The 18,538-nt window shown below is 44.9% G+C and overlaps 1 protein-coding gene across 1 annotated transcript in view; it reads right to left on the reverse strand.

Moving 5' to 3' along the window:
* Positions 1–18,538, reverse strand: part of DNAH10 (dynein axonemal heavy chain 10) — a 147,016-nt gene that overhangs the window by 61,115 nt on the left and 67,363 nt on the right. The window contains exons 30-38 of the mRNA XM_082667915.1: positions 13,438–13,707; positions 13,108–13,291; positions 11,305–11,439; positions 9,986–10,138; positions 7,624–7,812; positions 6,073–6,219; positions 5,301–5,492; positions 3,554–3,672; positions 1,818–1,976 (exon numbers count right to left, since the gene is read on the reverse strand). Of these exons, the coding sequence (XP_082524041.1) occupies positions 1,818–1,976; positions 3,554–3,672; positions 5,301–5,492; positions 6,073–6,219; positions 7,624–7,812; positions 9,986–10,138; positions 11,305–11,439; positions 13,108–13,291; positions 13,438–13,707 (1,548 nt within the window). The remainder of the gene's footprint in view (positions 1–1,817; positions 1,977–3,553; positions 3,673–5,300; positions 5,493–6,072; positions 6,220–7,623; positions 7,813–9,985; positions 10,139–11,304; positions 11,440–13,107; positions 13,292–13,437; positions 13,708–18,538) is intronic.

Raw genomic sequence — 18,538 nt, forward strand, 5'->3', positions numbered from 1 at the left:
TTACAGAGGCCCTGCAGAAGCTAATACACCATGTAACTTGGCCCATTTCACTCCCTGATGCTACCTGCTGGGCCCCTAGGAGCATCTGCATTTGCAAAGCCCTGGTTTACACACCATCCTTCCTGGCAGGAGATCTACTTTGGCTTCAGGGCCTCCGGTGTTCAAGCTACGTGACCCTTCAGTTCTGTGGCTATAGTGGGTCACATCACAGTAAAGCCCAGCTCCGAGGGAGACTGTGTTGGACAGGGGGATTCTACTGTGCTGGAATGCTGATTTGATATTGCTTCCATTTAATTCACTCATATGAGTAGTTGGATTTTTCCAGCATTAACCTTTTGGTTTATTTTCTTCCAGTATTTTTTTTTAACTTTTTTTATCTTAAATAATTTCAAACTTACAGAGTTGCAAGAATAGACGAGTGCAAAGAAGTACCATATGCCCTCCAACCAGAGGGCAGTTGTTAATTTTGCCCCGTGGACGCTCTTTTGTTCTCTCTCTGTTTTCCTGAATCATTTGAAAATAAGTTGCGGACATGACGCCCTGTATTCCTAAATGCTTAAGCACGTGTTTCCTAAGAACAAGCACCTTCTCTAATATAACCACAGTACAGTTATCAAAATCAGGACATTTAGCATCGATAGACTACTGTTAGCTAATATACAATCCATGTTCAAATTTCACCAACTGTCCCAAAAGAAAGTCTCCATTTTATAGCATCGTAGGAAGACTAGATTCAGGCTACAATCAATAGATGCTAAAACCGTCGGGTGAAGGTTTGACGAGGAATATAGGGTATTTACATAGTCTTAGGGTATCTCCCCACACCTTGCATATCAATTGCAGAAGGAAAAATGGCAGATACCACCCTAACCTGATGATCGAAGTTAAAATCACCAATAAGGGGGCAAACCAGTATCACGTGCTTCCAATGAGACGCTGAGAAGGGCACCATGTCCCTTCTGAGAGATTCCTGCAAGGACACGCAGCCTGCATCCAGTTACGAGAAAGCAAGAGACAAACCCAAACCGAGGGCATATTCTGTGCAGCAGAACATCAAGGAACTGCTTGAAATTAGAAGACATCAAAGCGATAGGACAACCGAGCACAGTGTGAAATCCTGGACTGATCCAGAATCAGGGGAGGATTGCTAAAAAGAGGCTGTTCCAAAAGCCACCAGTTGAGACGTTAGACTCGTTATTTAAGGGATTTTTAATTAATGGGGTTGGACTAGAATATACAATCAGGATCATCCCTGGGTTTACCTGACAGGTGTCACGGGAACAACTAACACCGGAGAAGGCTTTTTACCGGATGTTCCAATAGAGCATTTCCCCTCCCGGCCTCACCAGACCCTCACCGCGGTGGGCAGTGATTGGAGCAGGGCAGGCAGCCTCAACCGCGCCTGCAGGTGAGAAAGTGCAGCTCTGAAGGGTGTTCCAGCACTTTCCACGATGCTTTGTCGCTTCTCCTTGACGTACCTTGCCGTAGAGGCAGCCTGGTGTGGTGCCCGTTTGAGGGCTTGGACTCTGATGTCCCAAGTTCAAATCCCTGGCCTTGGGGCAAGCTCTTTCCTCCCCTTCCCTGGATCTCAGCTTCCTCCATGGTAAGCTGGGATCCATCGTAGTCAAGGAGCGTGATTTAGACAACACATAAACAGCACTGAGGTGGTACCTGGCCCTTCGTGAGCAGAGCCCCCTGAGTCTGTTTGCTTCCAAGCATGAAACTACAATACTATATACATCATTTGTTTCTTTGTAAGCTTTGGCTAACTCACTATGAACCCACCCAGGCTCTTCCCTCCCTACAAAGATACTCACTTTCGCTCCTTCTTATCCGTCGGCTTGTTGACCTCCCTGAAGATGTTGGACAGCACCCCATCTGTCCAGTCTCGGGTGGTGGGGTCCAGGATGCCGTAGAGCTCTATGACACTCATCGCCTTGGGGTTCAGGACATACAGCTTTGTCACCAGCCCGAGCCTAAATCGAAGGAGAGGCTTCAGCCGTGGCTCGGGCAGACTAAACGCATTAGGAGAACAATCTAGGTCACCCATGTGGGGGATCAGATCCCCTGTGTTTTCGATCCAATCCAAAATTTAAAATGCAAACCATCCAAACTCTGCACTGGGCTTCCCACTCTCTGTTAATGACTTATGCTAAACACAAGGGAACCACCTTTCACCAGGAACGTGGCCCCAACACAAGTGAGGTCTGAACTGATAACACGGCTTTGACTTCTGAGGGCAACAGACGCTAACCTTCATGTATATTTCATGTTTGTGTATTTACATATTCATGCATATGGCACACTCATGCAAATATTTCACAACTAGTGTTAGGAGATTATAGTCACCAGGATAACGTAAAACCTTTGAACTCCCGATGTTCAATCCCTCATAGTTACAGAACGACATCTGCTCTGCGTTGCTGGCTTTACAAATCACGCAGACAGGGTATTTCCCAGTATAATGCCTGTAAATTCCCGCAGTGGCGTGGGATTAATTCATCTATAGAAAACTAAAGTTCACACAAAACATAGTTTATAATTAACAAAATAAATAAATAAAAATAATCGTGGCATACCTATACTCACATCTGTACGTGACAGTTCTATAAATTATCTAACAATGAATTAATTAAAGAACGAAATACAGGATGGCTATGGAATAACCCTCTTAAAATCAGTAAGCCATCGTCCACTGATTATCTCACGAGAAACATAAGAAGGAAGAAGGAACGACAGTCACTCAACTGGATTTTACAGCCTACTAGAACTGGTAAAGTCACAAAGATTATAAGGCTTGATTTAGATTTTTGCTGGAACGTCAGCGTGCACTGAAATCTTTCCGGAATGCAGCTATTGCTTAGGAGAAAGGTGAGAAGTCAGAAAACCCATATTCAGTATAAGGGCATCGATTCACCACAGGTCTTTGTGATATTCTATATTAGGAGTGTGAAATCACTTTTTCCTTCGAGTAGTATAGCTCTTGCAGGGCTGGTGATGATAAGGCATTTGGGGAGGGGACACTTTTTTGGCCACTCTGATACCATAACAGTGTCGCCTAACGGCCGGGGGTCCTGACCGACTTTACAGGAGCAATCTGAACGCCAAGAAAATACGACCTAAGTTAATTTTCAAAACATCCTTATAAGATAGTTTTTGAAATACTCATTTCACAAATAAACCTATTCACAGTCTGATGCACAAAAGGCTAACTGCTTTGCCTTCTAAAATATATCAACTAAATCAGCAATAAAACAAGTTAAGATGCTCTGGGTTTGGGACTTGCCTGGCCGTCCAGTGGTTAGGACTTTGCACTCCCACTGCAGGCGGCACAGGTTCAATCCCTGGTCAGGGAACTGAGATCCCACAAGCCACGTGGCGCGGCCAAAGTTAAAAAAAAAAAAAAAGATGCTCCGGGTTTAAAGGGGGGTGTCTGGGACAAACGTAACCTCCCAGGAAATCAGAGAGCAAAGTGGGACTAGGTAATACCGCCACCAACCTCACCGTGAAACCACCGTGGCAACAAAGCCCTCCCCGAGGATGCCATACTCACCTGGTCTGGGCCTGACACAGGGCATTTATGACCACGGACTTGCCCCCTCCCGTGGGCCCCACCACCATTGTCGTGTGGCGGGTCATCATGGTCTCGAACATCTGAACCACCTTATCCACCTGTGGGACAAGCAGTGGCAGCTGGGTTAAAACATAGCTTTTTGTTAAAAACAGCTTTATTGAGCTAGAATTTGCACACCGTACAACTCACGCATTTAAAGTGTTTCAACAATTCAGTGGTTTTCAGTATGTTTAAAAGGTTGTGAAACCATTACCACGTTCAATTTTAGAACATTTTCATCACCCCCCACAGAAAAAAACCTCTGTGCTCATTCGTCATGTCTCCCAAGCCCGTTGCCCCCAGCCCCTGGCACCCACTAATCTACTGTCTGTCTCTATGGATTTGCCCGTTCTTGACAAAAGAATGGAATGATATAAAGGGAATTGTGCAGTATGTAGTTTGGGGTGTCTGGCTTCTTTCACTCAGCATCATGTTTTTAAGGTTCACCTATCAGTGTAGCCTGTGTCAGTACTTCCTTCCTTTTTATGGCCAAATAATGTTCCATTGTATGGATGGACCACATTTTGTCTATCTCTTCATCCATTGATGATATTTGCATTATTTCCACTTGTTGGCACTTACGAATAATGCTGCTATGAATACTCGTGGACAAGTTTTCATGTGGATAAATACATTCTCATTTCTCTTGGGTTTATACCTAGGAATAAAATTGCTGTTCGTCATATAGTAACTCTATGTTTCACTTCTTGAGGAACCACCAGACTCTTTCCAGAAGTGGCTACACTACACCATTCTACATTCCCACGAAAAACACATCTTTTTAAACAACCACCTCTAGAGGAAACCACCAGGGCCAGGAAAGGTGCACAGAGATCTCTCATCTGTGGTCAGTACCCGCTGCCCCGGCCTGAGGCCTCTGGGTAGCCTGATGCCCCAAGGTGGCCCGTCCAGAGGCAGCCACCCCAAACCTGCAGCTTTGGGCATTTACGCCCTGAGCAGAACACTCTGGCCATAATGTATGGCTTACAGACAACATATACAATCTCACAGGCTTCAGATGATCAAAATTTTACTTGTAATATCTAATTTAAAATTTTTTCAAGTGTGACTCTGGGGGAAAAAAAGGTGGGGTGGGGAGAGAAGATTAGATGGTTGGGCCCCAAAACAAAATACTTAATTTATCTGATCACATTATGCCAAAAACATTTTTGGAAGGTGAGATATCCATAGAGTGCAATATAACTCAGCCTCCAAAAGGAAGGGAATCCTGACACATGCTACAACACGGATGAACCTTGAGGACGCTATGCTGAGTGAAATCAGCCAGACACAAAAGGACACACACTGTGTGATTCCACTCACATGAGGTCCCCAGAGGAGTCAAATGCCTAGAGACAGAAAGTAGAATAGAGGTTACCAGGTGCTGAGGGAGGAGGAGGGGGAATTAGTATTTAATGGGGACAGAGCTTCAGTTTTGCACGATGCAAATCTCTTTCACCACAACATGAGTATATTTAACATTACTAAACTGTACTAAAAATGGATAAAATGGTAAATCTTATGTGTACTTTACCACAATAAAAAAAAAAGAAAAAGAAAATGGGGGTGGGGAATGGTTAAGATGGTAAATGTTATGTGTATTTTACCACAATTATTTTTAAATGAAAAAAAAAATGGAAAGGACCCAGAAAAAGCCAGTGAACTCTCATCCTCAGCAGCATTTTACCTGGACAGGTAAGACAACGTAGCCATTTTCCTGGAGCACCTGTTCTACAGCATCATTGAAATCGGGGTAGCGAACCCGCGGGCAGTCTAGTCCAGGAAACAGATCGGAAATCAAACCAAGGAAGAGAGGGACGTCTTCAAACACGAACTTGGGCAGATTCATGTCTCGAAGGGCCCTCATAAGCACCACATCCTGGATGGAACGAAACAGACGTCTTCAAAGATGTTTCTGAAAGCCCCCAGGGCTAGTCTAGAAATCGTCTTATGAAGTAGACAATGAAATTTTATATGAAATACAAAACATAAAGCATTCCAAGTACAGTTTCTGGAGAGATACACGAGTCTATTGCCCACAGAGTGGCATTGATCAGACTCTGTTCTGGAGTAAGTCCCGTGTGAAAGAAACATGACCACCCCTCTGGCTTTTATTGCAAAGAGGAAATAACTCATGTTCGTGCTTTCTAGAGAATTTTATTCACCCCCACCCCTCCAGCCCATCATCCTGCAATTGTAGATTGATTATTATCATTGAAGTATCACAAACATTGGCACCATGAAGACATTGAACTGGACCTTATGGTAATATGCCAAATTCAAAGAGAACAATGTAATGAAGAAGAGACCAAATGAAGGCCAGACAAGTAAATGAAGTGACAGCTAAGAATAAAACTTTCTCTTGATACCTGTGCTCCCCGTCACCTCCATCCCAGCATTTAGTCAATACACATGAACCAAATTAAAAAACCAGAGAACTTAGAGCATGTGGCCCCTACCTCCCTAAGCTCAGAAGAACCTCTCTTCAGCTCACCAGCCATCACCAACACTGATTTAACGGCTCTGAGTCCAAAATCATAATGATGTTGCTTGGAGAGCTGCTCCCGGGCCAGCTTATACAGAACGGTCATCTTTTTGGCCAGAGTCTTTTGTGATAAAAGACAATGAAAAATAAATGAAGAAAATGCCCTGAAAACACCAGAACGTCATGACACAAAGAAAACTGACATAAAGATGTTCAGATGAAGCTGCTCTACAAACCAGCAAATCTTGCCTCCAACAAATACCAGGATGGGTCCCCCGTTTTTAACAGTGATAAATTACAACCTAATTTAAAAGAACACCAGCCTTACCAGACAGAGTTGGATGACAGTCCTTGAAAGCCAAGGAAAATCTTAACCACCTTAAAGAACAGAATTCATACAACTTTTTAAATCATAGAGATTACACTCCAGGAATGTGCTTCCTTTAACCTAAACATGTTATTAAAGTTTTCTCGTAACTGTTTTTGGGGACAAGTCATCCACCTGGTCTACATCAAGGATTCAACACTTGCTGGTCCCTATGGATGGCATGGGGATTTTGCTCATTGAAACTAAGAACCAGAGATCTCTCCACTCCGGCTCAAAATCCATAGACAATAGGATTGGCAATAAGAGCCTTTACCAAAACACTGCAGAGAAGCAACCTAACAATCCTTTACCTTAAAAATATTTGCAGGCTTCCCTGGTGGCACAGTGGTTGAGAGTCCACCTGCCGATGCAGGGGACGCGGGTTCGTGCCCCAGTCCGGGAAGATCCCACATGACACGGAGCGGCTGGGCCCGTGAGCCATGGCCGCTGAGCCTGCGCGTCCGGAGCCGGTGCTCCTCAACGGGAGAGGCCACAACAGTGATAGGCCCGCGTACCACACACACACACACACAAAAATATATATATATATATATATATATTTATTTGGCTGCAGCGGGTCTTAGTTGCAGCATGCGGGATCTTATTTTTTAGGTGCTGCATGTGGGATCCAGTTGCCCGACCGGGGGTCAAACCCAGGCAGGCCCCCTGCATTGGGAGCGCGAAGTCTTAACCAGTGGACCACCAGGGAAGTCCCAGTTTCCTGGTTTTGATGTTATCACTGCGGGAAGCTGGGTGAGCGGTACCTGGAACTCTCTGGACTACTGCTGCCATCTCTTGTGAGTCAAATGATTCCAAAATAAAAGTTATAGTTTTAAAAAGAGAGAAAGGGAGGACTTCCCTGGTGGTCCAGTGGTTAAGACTCCACACTTCCACTGCAGGGGGCACAGGTTCAGTCCCTGGTCGGGGAACTAAGATCCCACATGCAGCACAATGTGGCCAAATAAATTAATTTAATTTAATTTTAAGAAATGATGCACTCCCAGCTTTAAAAAAGAGAAAAAGAGACAGAGAGAGAGAAAAGGGAGAGAGATAAAGCAAAACAATTTGAAAAGCCACACGGAATGAAAATGTCCCAGGGCCCCCATCTGCGAGCAGACCCAGGCGGGTGCAGGGACGCCTGGCGGTAAGGGACCTCACCTTGGCCCAGAAGAAGCCCTCGGAGAACAGCATGATTTCACAGATCTGCTGCAGGTCAGGCACAATCACCACCACGGGCCGGAACAGGGCCTTCACTGACTCGGGCAGTTCCGTGCGGCCCGCGTAGCCGGGGTTCATGGTGATGAAGATGCCCATTCTCGAGTCCAGGGAGATCTCCTGCCCTTCAAACTAGGGGACAAGAGGAAAGGAAGGAAGGATTATGCTGCTGGCCAGCCTACCATGGGGCAAGGAGGCCTGGGGAGCCACATGGCTCTTCCTTTCATGGGTACAAGACAGACACCACCATCTGTCTCTTGCCCTTTCCCGGTGATAAATGCAGAGTCCTCGTGCTTATGGCCTCAGTGTTCTGGGGTGCCAGCCTCAGCCGACCCCCAAACTCTGATGTGAATCAAGGGTCTGTCCACTTGAGAAGTAGCTGATGTTGGGAAAGTGTGCAGCCGGGGGTTGATTCGAGGCACTGTGTGACCTCCAACAGGTCACTTACCCTCTCTGAGTCTCTGTTTCCTTCTCTGCAAGGCTGTGGCAGTTAAACGAGACAACATATTCAAGAGCACCCAGCCCACTGCTTCGTGCAAAGTGGACTTTCATTCATGTTAGCTGTCACTTCTCTCCCCATTCCCACCTTCATGCTGGTCTGGCTGCCTGGGTGTCACCTGGACCCTTCCGACAGAATCCTACCTCAGCATCCTTCAAGAAACCAGCCTGTGTCCTCCAGGGGCCCCATGGACCAACAAAATGCAGAAATCTCTATATTTTGAGTCTCTTTAGCCTACAGTTGAATTTCAACTGTCTTAACTTTCCTCTCTACTAAGATTTTACTATTCTATTTCTTTTCATGGTCCACCAGAGAGACAGACGACAGATGTTTTATTTTTATGAGGCACAGCCTGCCTCAGGGACAAGAGGGCAGCCCAGCCTGAGAGCTGATGCTCCCCAGAGATGGAGGCTGCTGTCTTGTCTCTCAAGTCTGCACTGAGACTACACTCACCCACGCCTCAGTATCTCATGTGAGTCCCAGATCAACCTCTGGAGACAAGACACAGCCCTGCTCTTAAAAACACAGGCTCTAGGGACTTCCCTGGCGGTCCAGTGGCTAAGACTCCACACTTCCACTGCAGGGGGAGTGCGTTCTGTCCCCGGTCAGGGAACTAAGATCCCACATCCTGCATGCCACACAGCACAGCCCAAAACACAAAACAAAACAAAACAGCTTCTAGAAACCCAAACACATTGCAGGCTCAATGTGTCTCCCATGGGAGTAGTAAGCTCAGCCCTAAAATGTTTCAGAAGAACTAATTAATAGAAATCCATCCAGAATTCTCAAATGTTTAACAGTACCCAGTTTACATAATCTCTTGACCATGAGCCCTGAGGTCCAGGGAGAAAGCAGGTGGGGTGCAGGGCCGCAGAGGTGCCCACAATGGAATCCTCACCAACCCATGCTGAATTTGGGTCCTGAATCTCCCAATGAGGCTCTGTGGGGCCTTGGAGGATGTACAGGAGTTTTCAGGTGAAGGAGAAAAAAGGACAATTCCAAGCAGATAGGGATGCATATGGTGTCCCAGGGCGTGGAATGTTTGTAGAGCAAGTGGCGTAAAGTGACAAGTGTTCAGGGCACGCAGGGGCAAGGACAGCGGCCGGAGGAGCAGTAGAGCAAGCTGGGATCACAGTGCAGGGAAACGGTCCAGCCATTCTGGTCTCTGTTGTCAGAGAACTCACTCTGGGCTACCTAAATTACATACGGTCCTGTTTCTCCAAACTCTCAACCAGTTTAATCTGATGTAACTTCATACAGACATCCCAAACTTGAGTCTACAAATGTATTGTTGGACGGGGAGACATTAGTAAATTCTCAAAAAATTTTTAAGTTTGCCTTTTCACTTTGATAACAATCTTAATAATCTTCCTCATTACAGTGCCGTAATTTTACCAAGTACGAAGGCAAATGTTCTTGTTCACTGTGATAATTTCTACTGAAGATATTTTGATTGAATGGAACGTTGATTTTTCTTAAGTCGTTTTTTCTCAAATTTGGGAAGAATATTTCCTGACCTTGAAAGGGGGCCTTACACATCACTTATTTGAGAATCCTGCCCTACCCGTCTGTAACTATGGATCACATGTCTGGAATTATTTTGAAGTTCTTAGACTATTACAGTCCTTAATTATCAAAGATGTTGATAATTTGGGGAAACCCAACTATCTCCATTTGAAGGCAGAAGTTGGGCAAATCTTCATCTAGGGGGAACCTGGTCTGGATAGACGACTGTCCACCACCTGATATTTCAGCACGTTCCCAGCCTGGGGACATGATCCGGGCTGGCTTCACACTTATCCTCACCTGGAACCTGGTCAACTGATGGATCAGAGCGTTTCGGATCGTCTGGATCTGGGACGAGATGACTGAGAGCACGGAGGCATCGATGCGATTAAACTCGTCAAAACAGCCCCAAGCCCCACACTGAGCCATGCCCGAGAAAATCTTCCCGACGGCCTGGGATGAGAGAAGTGTCAGGACAAGGGCAATTTTCATCTTGAAAACTGCAAGCAATCCATGTATGGATACCATTTTCTAAATTAAAAGCGAACGACAATCAGAACCTACTGTAGAGCACAGGGAACTCTACTCAGTGTTCTGTAGTGACCGAAATGGGAAAGAAATCCAAAAAAGAGGGGATATATGTATATGTATAGCTGATTCACTTTGCTGTACAGCAGAAACTAACACAACATTGTAAAGCAACTCTACTCCAATAAAAATTTTAAAAATAAAAAATAAAAAAAGCAAATGACGCTCATCAGATTGGCAGAGAAGAGCCACCCCAGGAGTGGGTCTTCCTGGCAAGACTTCCAAGGCCTCTCGTGGGCCAGCTACCACTCATAGGATTTCACAAATTAAGGATTTTTTTAAAGATTTGTATTAGACTATAGTTGATTTACAATGTTGTGTTAGTTTCTGCTGTATAGCACAGTGAATCAGTTATACATATACATACATACACTCTTTTTTAGATTCTCTTCCCATATAGGCCATTACAGAGTATTGAGTAGAGTTCCCTGTGCTATACAGTAGGTCCTTACCAGTTATCTAGTTTATATAGAGTAGTGTATATATGTCCATCCCAATCTCCCAATTTATCCCTCCTCCTCTTTCCCCCTGGTAACCGTAAGTTTTTCTACATCTGTGACTCTATTTTTGTTTTGTAATTAAGTTCAAGGATTTCACAAATTAAGGATTTTAACGTAAAAACCCAGATTTCTGGCTTCTCTTGAGATGCTGGAAAATCTAACACTGGGTCCACTTTTCCAAGTGGCAACAATTGACCTAAGCGCAATAGCGGCTCCCCCTTTAGATGGAGCTTTGCTTTCCAGTTGGCCGCAGTCCCCACCACTCTCTATCGTCTGTCTGCTGCTTTATTCATTCACACTATCTAGCTGACTCCAGTGGGCATTTAGTTTGGGACTCTTGCCCTACATGCTGCTAACAAAGAGATACAGCCAAGTTCCTAGACTGTGATGGTGAAACGTTTCCTACTATGTTCCTCCAGCTGTCACCATGTCATCTCATGGAAGCGTATGGGGTGAAATGCCTTCCCACGCTGTCCCCCTTTTAGCTCTCCGCCTAAGAAGACCGTACCAGAAGTGACGCCAGGGCCTTACTTTGTAATCCATGCCTTCGCCGCAGTTGGTTACAACACAGAGCAAGCCCAAGGCTTTGGCCAGGTCCTTGGTGGTCTCAGTTTTGCCAGTACCTGCTGGGCCAGCAGGGGCCCCACCCAGATACATGGACAACGCCTGTTAGAAGCCAAATGCAAAACATACGTTGTCTGATTCACGGAAAGAAACAGGTGTCAATTCCCAGTTTGTGACAGTCTGTGCAGGAGTATATAAATGGCAATGGACCAGTTCACACTCACCTTTTCTGACAGTCACCATTTTTTTTTAAGTCTTTATTGAATTTGTTACAATATTGCTTCTGTTTTATGTTTTGGTTTTTTGGCCCTGAGGCATGTGGGATCTCAGCTCCCCAATCAGGGATCGAACCTGCACCCCCTGCATTGGAAGGCGAAGTCTTAACCACTGGACCGCCAGGGAAGTCCCTGACAGTCACCATGTTTAACATTTCTTTTCTGTCTTTCACCATTGACCTCCACTGACCACCGCCCACCCGGCCCCCCATTATATAGGAACCAGGGACTCTGCAATATGCTGGACTCTGTACCCACCCTGAGCACAGTGCCTATAGCAGTTCCCAGAGCTGAGGCTCATGGAAACATGGACATCTGTGCAGGGAAGGATTAACTGTGCCCAAAGAAAGGTTTGGCCCTTTGTCTCTAGACCCTAGGAGCTGACCTCTAAGCCCTCAGAATGCCCTGCCTGAGAAGGGTGTCCTTGTTTATCTGGGGACCTTGGGCCACGCTGGACAGTCTAACAATGTGATTTATGGTGGGAGCCTTGGGCCACATGGTATCATCAGGTCAACTTCCGCAGGGTCTGGGGACTAAGGTCAGTCATTCAGGGGGTCAGTCATGTCTGCAATGACAAGCCCCCAGTTAAAGCGCTGGCCACCAAGGCTTGGTGGGCTTCCGTGGGTGGCAGGACTTCACACGTGCGGCCACACAGAGCTGCCAGAGGAAATGATGCTGTCTGGACAGCTGCATCAGAGAGGAAACTGAAGGCTGGAAGCTCCTGGACCCTGTCCTATGCCTTCCTCCATTGCTGATTTTGATCTGTATCCATTTGCTGCGAAAACCATAACCAGGACCATAATGGCTTTACTGAATTCTGTCATTTCTTTTAGCAAACTATTGAACCGGAGGGTGGTTTTAGGGGCCGCCTGAACTTGCAACAGCCCAATCCCAAAAGGTGGTACGTAGGTCATATTCCAAATGGAAACTCTTTTATATAGATTTTGAAAGTGTAACATCCCTTACTCTCAGCATTAACTTCCTGGGGCTGCCGTAACAAAGTACCACAAACTGGCTGGCTTAAAACAACAGAAATGTATTCTTTCACAGTTCTGGAGGCTAAAAGTCTGAAATCAAGGTGTGGGTAGGGCCACACTCCTTCCGAAGGCTCCAGGGGAGGATCCTTCCTGGCCTCTTCCAGCTTCTGGTGGCCCCAGGTGTCCCTGGCTTGTGGCCGCATCCCTCCCGTCTTTGCCTCCGTCTTCACATCACTTTCTCTGTGTCTCTGTGTTCTCTTCTCTTCTTACAAGGACATCAGTCACTGGTATTAGGGCCCTAATCCAGGATGTTCTCCCCCCAATCCTTAACTAATTCGATCTGCCAAGACCCTATTTCTAAATAAGGTCACATCCGAGCTTCCGAGCAGACCTGAATTTGGGGCAGGGTAGGGGACACTGGTCAACCCAGTACACCATCACAATTAACACAGTCACCCTTAGAGAAAAACACATAACCCCAGGTGAACGATCACCAAGAGACTCAGGCTGCCAATCACCTGAGTGAGAGTCAGGTAAATCCGGTCCGTAAGGGGCGTGATAACCAGCCTCCCGTTCAAACCCATGTACTCGTAGCCGTAGCTGAAGGTCCCCGTGCACTGGCGGATGTTCAGCTCATCTGGTTCTCGGTCCCAGTAAAACCGCAGCTGACTTTCCCATTCGAACTCCCGGGCCTCGAGAATGCTGGAAGGTGAGCAACGGGGGATAAGTGAAGAGAGAAAGAGATGCAGCAGAAGGTGGACAAGGGGGAGGAAGGAGAGACGCTGAGAGAGGCCAGAGAACGACAAAAGACAGGTTTCGAGACGCCAGTGCCCTAGGCAGGTCCCTACCTGTCCCGTATGAAAGAGTCAACTATATCTCGGGCGTGTACGTCGATGATGAGGACCGTGTTGTATTTCTTTCTGTCGTTTCTGCTTAAGGACATGGTGATCCGAGTGACCAGCTCATCAATCTGCTGGTGCATCTTCTGGCCGTAGTTCTTCATGGCCTGCTTCTCCCCTTGCTGCACTTTGCGGAAGACATCTTCCACCTCCCAGGTCCACCACACTTGGCTGGCGGCCAGCACCACCATCCCTTGGTACAGGAGCATCCAGTCGACCCTAAGGGAAAAGCACACCTTCAACGAGATTTTCCCAGGATTGGGACCAAAAACGGTCCTGTCAAGAATCTAATTCTTTCAAAAGGAAATCCTGCTGTACACTGTTGTAAATTGGTACAGCTACTATGGAGAACAGTATGGAGCTTCCTTTAAAAAACTTAAAATAGAACTACCATATGACCCAGCAATCCCACTCCTAGACATATACCCGGAAAAAACCATAATCCGGAAGGATACATGCACCCCAATGTTCACTGCTGCACGATTTACAGTAGCCAAGACGTGGAAGCAACCTAGATGTCCATCAACAGAGGAATGGGTAAAGAAGACATGGTACATTTATACAATGGAATATTACTCAGTCATAAAAAGAATGAGATAATGCCATTTGCAGCAACATGGATGGACCTAGAGATTATCATACTAAGCGAAGCAAGTCACACAGAGAAAGACAAATATCATATGACAGCACTCATATGTGGAATCTAAATTTTTTAAAAGATACAAATGAACTTATTTACCAAACAGAAGCAGACATAGATATCAAAAACAAACTCATGGTTACCAAATGGGAAACTTGTGGGGGAGTGATAAGTCAGGAGCTTGGGACAAACATACACACACTACTATATGTAAGACAGATAACCAACGAGGACCTACTGTATAGCTCAGGGAACTCTACCCAATATTCTGTGATAACCTATATGAGAAAAGAATCTAAAAAAGAATGAATATATGTATAACTGAATCACTTTGCTGTACACACTAAAACTACAATGTTGTGTAGACACAACATTGTAAATCAACTATGCTCCAATAAAATTAAAATATTAAAAAAAGAATCTATTTCTTTCATACAGATGGCCAACAGGCACATGAAAAGGTGCTCAACAATGCTAATTACTAGACAAATGCAAATCAAAACTGCAATGAGGTACCACCTCACATCGGTCAGAATGGCCATCATCAAAAAGTCTACAAACATAAACGCTGGAGAGGGTGTGGAACGAAGGGAACACTCCTGCACTGTTGGTGGGAATGTAAACTGGTGCAGCCACTACAGAGAACAGTATGGAGGCTTCTTCAAAAACTAAAAATAGAGTTACCGTATGATCCAGCAATCCCACTCCTGGGCAGATATCCGGAAAAGACAAAAATTCTAATTCAAAAAGATATATGGGGACTTCCCTGGCGGTCCAGTGGTTAACACTCCACACTTCCACTGCAGGGGGCGTGGGTTCGATCCCTGGTCAGGGAACTAAGATCCCATAAGCTGCGCGGTGCAGCCAAAACAAAAAGATATATGCACCTCAGTGTTTACAGCAGCACTATTTACAACAGCCAGGCCACGGAAGCAACCTAATACAATGGAATACTACTCAGCCATAAAACAGAATGAAATAATGCCATTTGCAGCAACATGGATGGACCTAGAGATTATCATACTCAGTGAAGTAAGTCAGACAAAGACAAACATCATATGATATCATTTCTATGTGGAATCTAAAACATAATACAAACGAACTTATGTATGAAACAGAAACAGACTCAGACATAGAAAACAAACTTATGGTTACTAAACAGGAAGGTGGGAAATAAATTAGGAGTATGGGATTAACAGATACGAACCAATATACATAAAATAGATAAGCAACAAGGATTTACTGTATAGCACAGGGAATTATATTCAATATCTTGTAGTAACCTATAAAGGAGAAGAATCAGGAATGTATATATGAGTGTGTGTATAACTGAATCACTTTGCTGTACACCTGAAACTAACACAATATGGTAAATCAACTATACTTCATTTAAAAAAAAAATCTATTTCTTTGATCTGGAATAGGGAAGGCAAAGTATGAGCTGCAGGTAAGCAAAGGAGAATAAAACTCTTCTGGCCAGATAGTAAAACACCAGGCCAACAGAGACATGCACATGAAAAAGTTACAGGTGCATGACTGTGTAAAAGATGCCAGATCACTTTAAAGATGTGTCTTTACAGATGTTCAAAAATTATTTAACATTATGGGCATACTGTAAGAATTTTTTAATTTTTAAAAATTCCGGGCTTCCCTAGTGGCGCAGTGGTTGAGAGTCCACCTGCCGATGCAGGGGATATGGGTTCATGCCCCGGTCCGGGAAGATCCCACATGCCGCAGAGCGGCTGGGCCCGTGAGCCATGGCTGCTGAGCCTGCGCGTCCGGAGCCTGTGCTCCGCAACGGGAGAGGCCACAACAGTGAGAGGCCCGAGCACCGCAAAAAAAAAAAAAAAAAAAAAAAATTCCAACAAAAATATTAATTATCTCTGACCACACACCCCCGTGGTTCCTTGTTATAGTTTCCTGAGTGTCACTCGGCACTCTTTTCCATTCTCATACAGACCTGTTCAAAGTTCAAGATACACAAATATGGGGAGAAGGGGTTGTAAGGGCTGTTTCTCCAAAATCGGCATCAGGGAACACAAGCTACACTGCACCTTGCTTTTCTCACCTATTGGTTCTAGTGGGCATGCGTATAGGTCAACGGACATAGGTCTGACCAGGTCCTCGTCAAAGCTAAACAATATTTCAGAGCATCAAAGGATCGCAATTTAAGCAGACATTTCCGCACTGATGTCTATTCAAGTTGCTTCCAGTTCTTTTGCCAATACAAATGATACCACAGTAAACGTCTCTCTACATTGTCTGGCACTGTCTGGAGGCATTTTTGGTCGTCACAACTGGGGGAAAGGGTATTGCTGGCATCTAGTAGGTGCTAGAGGCCAGGGATGCTGGTAAACATCCTACAATAAACAGGACGGTCTCCCACAGCAAAGAATTATCCGGCCCCAGATGTCAACGGCACCGATGGCGAGAAACCCTGCTTTATGCACATCCTGAGGAGTCAGAGCGGCTTCTAGTGTTATGCACCAGAATCCCAAGTGCAGGGCGACCAGTACAAAAGCACTTTTCTGATAGTTTATTTTAATAGGAAAAGTCAAATTACTTTAAAACATTGTAGCAATCCGTCCCCCCACCAGCCATGCATACTGCTGTCCTTCTCACCACACCCTCTCCAGCACTAGGCGTTATATTCTTTTGAATTTTTTGCCAATCTGAAAGGTGAACAAAACAATATCTCATTCGGCCTTAATCTGCAGATCCTGGATGACCAGTGAAGTCTTTCCTCTTTTCACATGTTTATCAGCCGCTTGGATTTCCCCTACTGACATACTAATTTCCAAAGCTGGTAAGTGCTTTGAAACACATTAGGGTAAACTTTTCTTCTAAATCGTACCTAAAAAAATAATGGACCCAGAGCTATAAGTTCCAATCCAGTAAACGTGACTGCAAATGACGAGTCATTATCTTGATGATGGACAATTAATGGCAAAATGAATTTTAAAGAATATTTAAAACAATAAAAAGTATTTGGCTTTAATGTCTTGTGTTAAAATTGTGCGGTGCCTCTAAAACCTAAATAGTATGTATAGTTATGTTCCCGACACACAAGAGAGATGTAACGAAGGTGATGGAGGTCCAGAGGACGGTACTGAAATGAACAAAGATGGATCTTGCGAAAGGCAACAAACCTGAGAAGTAGGAAATCAGGAGAGGTGGAAACACTATAACCAGAGAAAATCAAGTGGTTCAGGGCAGAGCTAAGATGAACGTGATGGTGTTTGGCAAATCCCAGGACAGCGGGTGTGCTCTGGGGCTACATACACCTGGGCCTGTGCTCTCAGTGATGCTGAAACATGTCTGCTCACGTAAATCGATATTATCATTTCAGTGGCTCACCCCCTTCATTAGGAGCGACAAGTGCCCTTTAGCAGAGCGGTATTTAGGTGAGGAAAGGGTGGCTCAGACATTTCCCAATTAATCAGGTTGAATTCTCTTAACTCTGTCTTCCACCAACCACACGTTGTCACACATAGCAACACCCTGGCAAAGTAGCAGTTATGAGGCAAATAAAATGAATAAATGCGGATATAAAATTCATGCAATTTGGGAACATTGCAGAGATTTTTAGATATTCCGCTTCTGAAAGGCAGCGGTTTCTGTCTAGTTCAGTGTTGAAACAGAATCAAGCACAGTGATTAGCCCAGAGCAGGAATCCAGTAAACGCTAGTAAAATGAATGAATACAGCCCATGATGGGTTAAGGCCACCTCCTATCAGCTCATGAGAGGTAACTGACAAATATTCAGGAATTTTGCAAGCGGCGTGTTAAACTTCTTACCATTATTCCATTCAGCGTTTTTTTGTTTTTTTGTTTTTAAGTTTTGGTCATGCCACGCAGCTTGCTGGCTCTCAGTTCCCCAACCAGGGACCGAACCCAGGCCCTTGGCAGTGAAAGGGTAGAGTCTTAACCACTGGACTGCCAGGGAATTCCCTCCATTTAGCCTTCTTGAAATCAGACATGTGGGAGTATTTACACCATGGGAATTGGGAAAGGCTCTACAGCAAAGCTTTTTTTCCCCCAGAGAGCTAGTTTACTAATACACCACTGAGTGTATGTACATATATATATATATATATATATATATATATATATATAAATGGACACCTGATTATATAAAGAGGTACCAATTTTTTTATATGGTGCAGAACCTAAGAAAAAGCAGGATCCTAATCAGACAAATATTATGCTCTGTTCTAATAACTTATTTAAACAGACATTTTCAGTCTGCAAAATCAAAAAGGCAGCAGGCGAAACCAAGAGGACGGTGTTCTCATAATAATAAACACTTTGTGTCTGCACAAAGGCCCTGCCAAGTATACAGCTCTCCTGGAAAGTTACCCAAAGATGCTTTGCGGGCTTTGAGTTCAGCCCTCTTAGCCACTAGGATCA

This window comes from Grampus griseus (assembly GCF_964374135.1).
Source record: "Grampus griseus genome assembly, chromosome: 12".
Lineage (NCBI taxonomy): Eukaryota > Metazoa > Chordata > Mammalia > Artiodactyla > Delphinidae > Grampus > Grampus griseus.